General features: G+C 45.3%; 1 protein-coding gene across 1 annotated transcript in view; it reads left to right on the top strand.

Moving 5' to 3' along the window:
* Positions 1 to 10962, top strand: part of LOC143982580 (cytochrome P450 2C18-like) — a 35362-nt gene that overhangs the window by 19304 nt on the left and 5096 nt on the right. The window contains exon 6 of the mRNA XM_077481444.1: positions 3232 to 3373. Within this exon, the coding sequence (XP_077337570.1) occupies positions 3232 to 3373 (142 nt within the window). The remainder of the gene's footprint in view (positions 1 to 3231; positions 3374 to 10962) is intronic.

Genomic DNA, 10962 nt, shown 5'->3' on the forward strand with positions numbered 1-10962 from the left:
AGAGATACCTCTGGATGAATGTTGCAGCAAGGTCTAATTGCAGGGGCCCCTAAGAATTATGCGGTATCTATCTTTGTGTTGGAGACTGAAGACAAGATCAGAGGACACGGAAGATCTTCAAATTGCTGTCTGACCAGCTTGGAATGTTCTCCAGCAGCAATTGAATGGTGGCAATGGAACCCAAAGACAACCTATGCACTGTGTGTGTTAGTCCCCCCCTAGTAGTGTATAATTGTCTCTTTTGACTTGGAGCATGTGAAGGAGATGTGGCTGAGACTTTCTGTCTTTCTCCACTTCTTCCTTCCAGGGTTTCAAAGCCAAAAACTCAGGGAAGTGCATACATAATATATTTACAGACATTTACAAATTCAGACAGTAGAAGGCAGTAGCTCCCTGCAGTACACTAATACCAAAATGGCTTTAAAGCTTGACTTCCGGCTGGCCAAAAATATTTAATGATGGGGAAAGCCCTTCTCCCAGCATATATAGGATTTAACTCTTGTTTTGTACAGTAGGGATCTAGTAGACAGGTATAATTACCTTAATCTATGGCCCCAAGGTAGCCGAAGCACCAGATATTCTGGTATTAATGACCAGTCCCCTGAAACCACTTTTCTTCTATGGGTATGTCACTTTTCCTCTCAGAGGTGTCATTGTGTACAATGCAGGACCAGCGTGCACCACTAGTCCTGTACTTTATCTTATGATGTTGAGGACCCATTCACATTCTGAGGCAGGATAGAAGGAAGTCATAGTCCTAGACCATGAATTAAAGTATAAACCCAAGAACAAAAGTATAGTATAATATATAACATATATTAGTGCATAGATGTGAAAGCCACATTAGTTTTCTTTTTTAAGAAACATTTTCTGCAAGTCGAAAAAAAAGAGTTAATCTTTCCAGAAATCCGGTTACATAGTTACATAGTTAGTCAGGTGGAAAAAAGACACAAGTCCATCTAGTTCAACCATAAAAATAAATAAAAAAGAATATTAAATTAACCCATATAGCCACTCCTATACCCACAGTTGATCCAGAGGAAGGCGAAAAACCCCAGCAAAGCATGATCCAATTTGCTACAGCATGAGAAAAAATTACTTCCTGATCACCCGAGAGGCAATCAGATTTTCCCTGGATCAACTTTACCTATACATTTCAGTACCCAGTAATATTGTGTGCACTTCGGAAAGAATCCAGGCTTTTCTTAAAGCAATCTACTGAGCTGGCCAGAAGCACCTCTGGAGAGAGTCAATTCCACATTTTCACAGCTCTCACTGAGATGAAATCTCTTTTACTCTAAATTCAGTGTCCTTGTAACTTCCTGTGCACTGAACTGAAATCTCAAACAATGCTATCCACCTATCTAGTTCTATTCTGTTAACAACTGAACATCTTTTCCCTCTGTTATGGAGATCAGGAGAATGGGAGATTTATAGTTCATAGCTAGAAATCACACTTTCTTTCTAAAGATGACAGTGCTGCTCTCCTACAGATACAGTGCTGGAGACCAAGATGGACTGACTAGATCGGTCACTAGTCATGGATGGGTGATAATATAGATGGACACGCAGAGTTCCTCCAGTAAATTGTGCCCAATGTTGGATAGTGGCGGTGAACCCTTTTGGGGCATGGGCTGCTGCCTTGTGGTACGTCCTTATGGTCGTTTCCGCATATAGACTTGAAAAAGCAGATGCAGATGTGCACACTTTTCTTGTGCTGGCAACAAAAGTGAGCACACCCCTAAGTGAAAATGTCCAAATTGGGCCCAATTAGCCATTTTCCCTGCCCGGTGTCATGTGCCTAATTAGTGTTACAAGGTTGCAGGTGTGAATGGAGAGCAGATGTGTTAAATTTGGTTTTATCGCTCTCACTCTCTCATACTGGTCATTGGAAGTTCAACATGGCACCCTCATGGCAAAGAACTCTCTGAGGATCTGAAAAAAAAGAATCGTTGCTCTCCATAAAGATGGCCTAGGCTATAAGAAGATTGCCAAGAGCCTAAAACTGAGCTGCAGCATGGTGGCCAAGACCTTACAGAGGTTTAACAAGACAGGTTTTACTCAGAAAAGACCTCACCATGGTCAACCAAAAAAGTTGAGTGCACATGCTCAGCGTCATATCCAGAGGTTGTCTTTGGGAAATAGATGTATGAGTGCTGCCAGCATTGTTGCAGAGGTTGATGGGGTTGGGGGTCAGTCTGTCAGTGCTCAGACCATACGTTGCAACAAATTGGTCTACATGGCTGTCGTCCCAGAAGGAAGCATCTTCTAAAGATGATGCACAAGAAAACCTGTTGCAGTTTGCTGAAGACCAGCAGACTAAGGACATGGATTACGGGAACCATGTCCTGTGGTCTGATGAAACCAAGATAAACTTATTTGGTTTAAATGGTGTCAAGCGTGTGCGTTGGCAACCAGGTGAGGAGTACAAAGACAAGTGTGTCTCTTTCCTACAGTCAAGCATTGTGGTGGGAGTGTCATGGTCTGGGGATGCATGAGTGCTGCCGGCACTGGGGAGCTACAGTTCATTGAGAGAACCATGAATGCCAACATGCTGTGACATACTGAAGCAGAGCATGATCCCCTACCTTCATAGACTGGGCCCCAGGGCAATATTCCACCATTCCCAAACACACCCCCAAAAAGCCACTGCCTTGCTAAAGAAGCTAAGGTTAAAGGTGATGGACTGTCCAAGCATATCTCCAGACCTAAACCCTATTGACCACCTGTGGGGCATCCTTAAACAGAAGGTGGAGGAGCACAAGGTCTCTAACATCCACCACCTCTGTGATGTCATCGTGAAAGTGTGGAAGAGGACTCCAGTGGCAACCTGTGAAGCTCTGTTGAACTCCATGCCCAAAACGGTTAAGGCAGTGCTGAAAAATAAAGGTATTAATAATAATAATAGGTACACAAAATATTGAAACTTTGGGCCCAATTTGGACATTTTCTCTTAGGGGTGTACTCACTTTTGTTGCCAGTGGTTTAGACATTATTGGCTGTGTGTTGAGTTATTTTGAGGGGACAACAAATTTACATGGTTATACAAGCTGTACACTCACTACATTACATTGTAGCAAAGTGTAATTTCTTCAGTGTTGTCACATGAAAAGAGATAATAAACTATTAAAATAAATGTGAGGGCTGTACTCACTTTTGTGAGATACTGTACATGTATGTATACATATGTATGCATCACAACTAATTTGGAGTATCTGTGTTTTATTATAGGAGAAAAAAAAAACAAATACAGAATTTACTGAAGATAACTTGTTGGCATCAGTTCTTGACTTGTTCTTTGCTGGTACGGAGACTTCAAGTGCTACCCTAAGATATGCCTTCCTAATAATGCAGAAATTTCCAGAGATACAAGGTATTTCCAGATGTTTGTATGACTGTTGCCATTCCAGATAAAATTGATATTATTGTCTACAGTTTTGCCTTGCTAATAACATAGTGTATAGCTTGCTACTAGGGATGAGCTTCGAGTTCGAGTCGAACTCATGTTCTACTCGAACATTGCCTGTTCGCCTGTTCAGCGAACAGTGAACAATTTGGGCTGTTCGCAGCAAATTCGAAAAGCCGGAACACCCTATACAAGTCTATGGGAGAAATCTAAAGTGCTCATTTTAAAGGGTAATATGCAGGTTACTGTCCTAAAAAGTGTTTGGGGACCCGGGTCCTGCCCCAGGGGACATGGATCAATGCAAAAAAAAGTTTTTAAAACGGCCGTTTTTTCAGGAGCAGTGATTTTAATAATGATTAAAGTGAAACAATAAAAGTGTAATATTCCTTTAAATTTCGTAGCTGGGGGGTATCTATAGTATGCCTGTGAAGGGGCGCATGTTTCTGGTGCTTAGAACTGTCCCTGCACAAAGTGTCATTTGTGCAGGAAAAAAAGTCTTTTAAAATCACTTGCGGCTAAATTGTCGGCTCCCCGTAATACAGAGAACACTCAATGAGTGTTCTCTGTATTAGCCGACAATTCATTCATTCATTGATAAAAAAAAAAAAAGAAAAAAAAGCGTGGGGGTTCCCCTAAGTTCAATTACCAGGCCCTTCAGGTCTGACATGGATATTAAGGGGAACCCCGTGTCAAATTAAAAAAAAAAATGACGTGGGGGGTCCCCCTAAATATCCATACCAGACCCTTCAGGTCTGATATGGATATTAAGGGGAACCCCGCATCAAATTAAAAAAAAAAATTGACGTGGGGTCCCCCTAAAAATCCATATCAGACCCTTTATCCGAGCACGCAACCTGGCAGGCCACAGAAAAAGAGGGGGGGACGAGAGAGCGGCCCCCCCTCCCTCCTGAACCGTACCAGGCCACATACCCTCAACATTGGGAGGATGCTTTGGGGGTCTGTGACCCCTCAAAGCACCTTGTCCCCATGTTGATGAGGACAAGGGCCTCATCCTCACAACCCTGGCCATTGGTTGTGAGGGTCTGCGGGCGGGGGGCTTATCAGAATCTGGAAGCCCCCTTTAACAAGGTGACCCCCAGATCCCACCCCCCCCTGTTTGAAATGGTAAGGGGGTACAAAAGTACCCCTACAATTTCACAAAGAAAGTGTCAAAATGGTTAAATAAGACAAACACACTTTTGAAAAATTCCTTTATTAAAAATAAAAAAAAGATTCCAGCGGTGCTAATCCACTCTTGCTATCCAGCGACGGATCTCCGGGGTCCAGCGATGGATAATCATATCCATCGATGGGGGATCTCTCAGTCCAGCGCTGTCCATACATCCTTCTTCTGTCTCCACTGCGGAGACTGCGGAGATCCCAGCGCTGACGTTTCTTATATTAGGAGGGCGGGGCCACCCGTCACCTGACCCCGCCACTCTGACGCTGGAGAGGGAAGCCAGGGGTTCCCCAGTGACGTGTGGGTGACCCCGCCCCCTCTGATGTAACGCAGGTTTCCGTTACATCAGAGGGGGCGGGGTCACCCATACATCACTGGGGAACCCCTGGCTCCCTTCACCAGCGTCAGAGGGGGCGGGGTCAGGTGACGAGTGGCCCCGCCCTCCTAATATAAGAAACGTCAGCGCTGGGATCTCCGCAGTGGAGACAGAAGAAGGATGTATGGACAGCGCTGGACTGAGATCCCCCGTCGCTGGATATGATTATCCAACGCTGGACCCCGGAGATTCGTTGCTGGATAGCAAGAGTGGATTAGCACCGCTGGAATCTTTTTTTTATTTTTTTATTTTTAATAAAGGAATTTTTCAAAAGTGTGTTTGTCTTATTTAATCATTTTGACACTTTCTTTGTGAAATGGTAGGGGTACTTTTGTACCCCCTTACCATTTCAAACAGGGGGGGGGGGCGGGATCTGGGGGTCCCCTTGTTAAAGGGGGCTTCCAGATTCTGATAAGCCCCCCGCCCGAAGACCCTCACAACCAACGGCCAGGGTTGTGAGGATGAGGCCCTTGTCCTCATCAACATGGGGACAAGGTGCTTTGAGGGGTCACAGACCCCCAAAGCATCCTCCCAATGTTGAGGGTATGTGGCCTGGTACGGTTCAGGAGGGAGGGGGGGCCGCTCTCTCGTCCCCCCCTCTTTTCCTGCGGCCTGCCAGGTTGCGTGCTCGGATGAAGGGTCTGGTATGGATTTTTAGGGGGACCCCCACGTCAATTTTTTTTTTTAATTTGATGCGGGGTTCTCCTTAATATCCATATCAGACCTGAAGGGTTTGAGTTCTACTAATTCTCTGGAAAGCAATGGAAGCAGGGGTCAAGTCCTGGGGAAAAAAGTGTGGGAACTTTGATTGATTTGAAAAGATACGCTCATATGCACGAACGCTTCAAAAGTGGTATTTTTCATCCAATTTTCGTATTGTGTGTATGAAGCTTAACTGTTAGTACATAAAAAAAAAAACAATCCTCAATAAACATAAATCCAGTAATTCTCTGAATAATCAGCATTCATTCATTGTGCTTCCATGTAAATGTGAACATCACATTCTGATCTTTATTGGGGAATGTTATTTTGTATATAGAGTGTTTATGTGGTGAGTTTACACTTTTTATTGAACAGAGTTTGGATAACACAGGGTTAACCGGAAAGGTCATAAATGAAGTGCACATTATCTGGACAGAATGCTTGGGGAGATAGTGATGTGTTCCTGCTTAGGAGATGTATGTTAGTTTGGGGGGCTGCAAACTCTGCAGGTGCTCCGAAACACACTCGCTGCTATTCCAACCCTTCACATATTTCCAAATAAACTTCCCTCCTGGCATTAAACTTTGCCAGCTATTGTGCTCAGCTTACCACCCCAAACTGATGTTCCTCCTTCAGCTCACCTGTCTCCCTGCATGTCCTGTGTGCAGAATAGCTGATCTACCCGTCAGCTAGACCTTGACCTGATCTACCCGTCAGCTAGCTGTGATTGACAGGTAGATCGAAGCGGAAGCTGTCATGGGGCCCCCTACTGGCAATGCCTGAATGGTCAGGTGTGCGGCACTTGCTATTGCGAGCTGTGTCTGCAGCTGCTGGTGTAGCACCTGCCACACAGCTTCAAAGTCTTGCAGGACACAGTTGCTAATGGGAACTGAGTTCCTGTTGTGGAAAAAGTACAGGAACTCCGTTCCCATGCGTTCCCGCAGGACTTGAGCCCTGAATGGAAGCAATCAAATTAGTAGCAGCTGAAACACTAAACAGAACTAACTAACCACACACAGCTGCACTGGTTACAGTGAGCACAACTAAATTTACCTAACACTGCAATTGCAGCCATACTGATTATAGTGAGACAAGCTAAATGTACCTAATGACAAAAACACAGTTCCACTGGACACAGTGAGCCAAAACTAAATTTGCCTAGTGCTGATGCCTATCTAGGAGGGTGCTACACTAAAAATTATATCCAACATACAGAAAAAAAGAAAACTGATACTGTGTGTTATTCATATAATACATGCAAAAAAACAAATGCTGAGGATTATACTATGTGTACAAAGCAAGAAAACTGGTACTGTGCAGTACATGCAGGAAAAGAACAGGAACTTGCATTTTCACCCAGTATACAAAAGAGCTGGTACTGTGCAGTATCCATACTACAGGATTAGGGATGAGCCGAACACCCCCCGGTTCGGTTCGCACCAGAACTTGCGAACGACCCCCGCGTTCGGTACGAACGTTAGAACCCCATTGAAGTCTATGGGACTCGAACGTTCGAATTGGAAAGTGCTAATTTTAACGGCTAATATGCAAGATAGTGTCCTAAAAAGGGTTTGGGGACCTGCCTCCTGCCTCAGGGGACATGGGTCACTGCAAAAAAAAGTTTTAAAAACTGCCGTTTTGGCGGGAGCACTGATTTTAATGACGATTAAAGTGAAAAAAAAAAGTGAAATATTCCTTTAAATATGGTGCCTGGGGGGTGTTTGTAGTATGCCTGTGAAGTGCCACGTGTTTCCCGTGTTTAGAACAGTCCCTGCACAAAATGACATTAAACGGAAATAACACCATTTAAAACTGCTTGCGGTTTTAATGTTATATCTGGTTCCTGCAATATGGTTGAAAATCATTGAGAAACATGGCATGGGTAGCCCTCCCTGCCCATTACCAGCCTATTTGGGTCTTGTACGCATATTAAGGGGAACCCCGTACCCATATTAAAAAAAGGAAATGCGTGTGGCCCCCAGGCCCTATATACTGAGAACAGCAGTATACAGGCGGTGCAAACAAGACAGGGACTGTGTAGGTTTGTTGTGTTAAGTTGAATCTGTTTGTCATTTTCAACCGGTACATTTTTAAAGTGTAGCTCCAGTCAAAAAAACTATCTTTAAGCTTTTTGGAAAACATAGGGAAGGGTTATCACCCCTGTATAATTTGTTTTGTCGTCCATCTTTTTTCATCTCACTTGCTGCTGTCTCCTTGCGTTTGCAAGTAGGAGATGTTTGTAAGTTGGATGTTTGAAAGTAGGGGCCTGCCCTATATTATAGCGGTATGTACTGGGTACAGAGCACGCAGACAGCACACATCTCCTAACACTACTGACTGCAAGCTCTATTACTAACCACTTGTTAGCCCAATGTTTGCATAAAGTGAAAGATGAAGTTATGCTGAGTAAATAGATATCAAACATGTCACTCTTCAAAATTGCACATGCCCGTGGAATGGCGCCAAACGTCGCTACTTAAAAAATCCCCATAGGCGACGCTTTAATTTTTTTTTTACTGGTTACATGTTTTGAGTTGCAGAGGAGGTCTAGGACTAGAATTATTGCTCTCGCTCTAACATTCTCGGCGATACCTCACATGTGTGGCACATGCGAGCACATGGGGACATGGGCGCTTTAATTTTTATTTTATTTTTTTATTGTTCATTTTACTTTATTTATGTTAGTTTGACATTTTTTTCCCCAAAAATATATTTTTGATCACTTTTATTCCTATTACAAGAAATGTAAACATCCCTTGTAATAGGAATATGGGGTGACAGGTCCTCTTTACAGTGAAATCTGGGGGGTCAATATGACCCCACATCTCACCTCTAGGCTGGGAAGCCTGAAATAAAAAATAAAAAAAAGATTCTGGCTTTGACCGTACTGGCGAGTTGGTAGAAGCACCGGAGGGCGGTGAGGGGTGGGGGGCGTCTATGGCTGAGTATTTCAGGGTATCACCGAGTATGGCTGGGTATCTCTGAGTATGGCTGGGTATGGCAATTTATGGCAGGGTATTACAGAGTATTGGCGGGGTATTGGCGGGGTACTACAGAGTAATAGCAGGGTACTGCAGAGTATTGGGGGGTACTACAGAGTAATGGCAGGGTACTGCAGAGTATTGGGGGTACTGCAGAGTAATGGCGGGTACTGCAGAGTAATGGCGGGTACTGCAGAGTATTGGGGGGTACTGCAGAGTAATGGGGGTTACTGCAGAGTAATGGGGGGTACTGCAGAGTAATGGCAGGGTACTGCACTGCAGAGTAATGGCAGGGTACTGCACTGCAGAGTAATGGCGGGGTACTGCAGAGTAATGGCGGGGTACTGCAGAGTATGCACTGGTATTGCAGAGTATTGGCAGGGAATTGAGGGGTTAAATTCGGTGAGCAGCGATGTGGTCACTGCAGATGCAGCCCACATCGCTGCTGACACCGATCTCTTTCCCCTCCGCTGTACCGATCGGTACAGAGAGGGGAGGAGGAAAGGCGTCATAACATGACGCCGGTTTGTTTCCAAGTGATCACTCCGTCATTTGACGGAGCAATCACGTGTAAACGGCCGCTATGAGCGGCCGTTTACCGTGATCCGTGATGCGACCCGGCGGTCACGGATGCTCTCGAGTGCGCACACCTCGGGGCACGCGAGAGCAGAATTCTGGGAGGCCGTTAATTAACGGCCTCTCAGAGTTAAACAACCGCCCTGAAGCCGTTAATCGGCAATGGGCAGTTGTTAAGTGGTTAAAGCTAGATCACTAGCTATATAGGTGAGGTGAATATAGTGGTGTAAACTGCAGTCAGGGCACAGACAACAACCACTACACAGCAGCAAGATAGGAAATCAGTCAAAAACGATCGGTGTGTACTGTGTTGAAGGTACACAGAACACCCACTGCTTCAGATGCTAAGTAACACACTACACGAAGCCGCCTCAAAGGCGGCCTTATATAGTGTGGGGCGTGCACTACACAGCCTGAGCTATGATTGGCCACAGGCAGGATGCCTGTGGCCAATCATGGCTCTCCTCGCTGCCGGCGCTGCGATGGCCAAGCATGCGGGGTCACAGTGCATGCTTGGCCAATCATGGGGCATGCAATGCACTGCGCCACCGGAGTGCATTGTGGTCCGCGCGCGCGGTCACTCGAATTTTGACGCGAACGGCCCAAACGTTCGGAATTCGCCGAACGGCCGAACAGCCAATGTTCGAGTCGAACGTACGTTCGACTCGAACACGAAGCTCATCCCTATACAGGATAAGAACGCATACTTATAAATATACCCTGTATACAAAAAAGCAACGAAGCTGGTAGTGTGCAGAATCAATCCATCCATACATACAAGCCATAGATACAGGATTAGATTGCATATTGAGAACATACCCAGAATACAGAAGACATAATTTTGTAGCTTCACGTTTACAGGATAGGGTAAGAAAGCAGACTTAAGCCCCATACACACTATTCGATTTTCTGCAGATTTTTGTCTTCAGATTTACCAAAACCATATACTATGAGGCAGGGCCGGTGCAAGGATTTTTGACACCCTAGGCGAACCTAATTTTGCGCCCCCTCTGGCTCCGCCCTGCTCCACCGACTTTGCCAGGTTAAATGGTTTAATTCAACCCTCTAACTGCTACATCTGCAAGACAGCTCGTTCATTTGAAAAAAAAAAAAAAACATACGTACTACAAGGATCACCAGGTGACTATAAAAGAGTAAACCTAAAAACAAAACTAATGCAGCCACCCATCTAAGAATTGGGTAAGCTGCAGTATAATAACTATTTGCTTTGCTTTAATACCACTTTAACTGGATAAAGTTAATCAAGTAATTCTGTTATACATCAATGTATAGGCAGGTGATGGGAAGGAAGGAGTTAAAACAGGAGATGGAACAGAATGGAGTAAAGCTACTCCAGTGCTGGCAAGGAGAGAGCGCGAGAGGGGTCAGGAAGAGAGACAGAGAGAGAGAGAGAGAGAGAGAGAGGGGGGGTGAGAGAGAGGGGTGAGAGAGAGAGAGGGGGGTGAGAGAGAGAGAGAGGGGGGTGATAGAGAGAGAGAGAGGGGGGGGTGAGAGAGAGAGAGAGAGGGGGTGAGAGAGAGAGAGAGAGAGGGGGGGTGAGAGAGAGAGAGAGAGAGAGAGGGGGGGTGAGAGAGAGAGAGAGAGAGAGAGAGAGAGGGGGGGGGGTGAGAGAGAGAGAGAGAGAGGGGGGGTGAGAGAGAGAGAGAGGAGAGGGGTGGATGAGAGAGAGAGGGGGTGAGAGGGAGAGAGAGGGGGGTGAGAGAGAGAGAGAGAGAGAGGG

The sequence above is a fragment of the Lithobates pipiens genome, unplaced genomic scaffold, assembly GCF_037356315.1.
Source record: "Lithobates pipiens isolate NorthernLeopardFrog02 unplaced genomic scaffold, aLitPip1_a1.2 Scaffold_1, whole genome shotgun sequence".
NCBI classification, from domain to species: domain Eukaryota; kingdom Metazoa; phylum Chordata; class Amphibia; order Anura; family Ranidae; genus Lithobates; species Lithobates pipiens.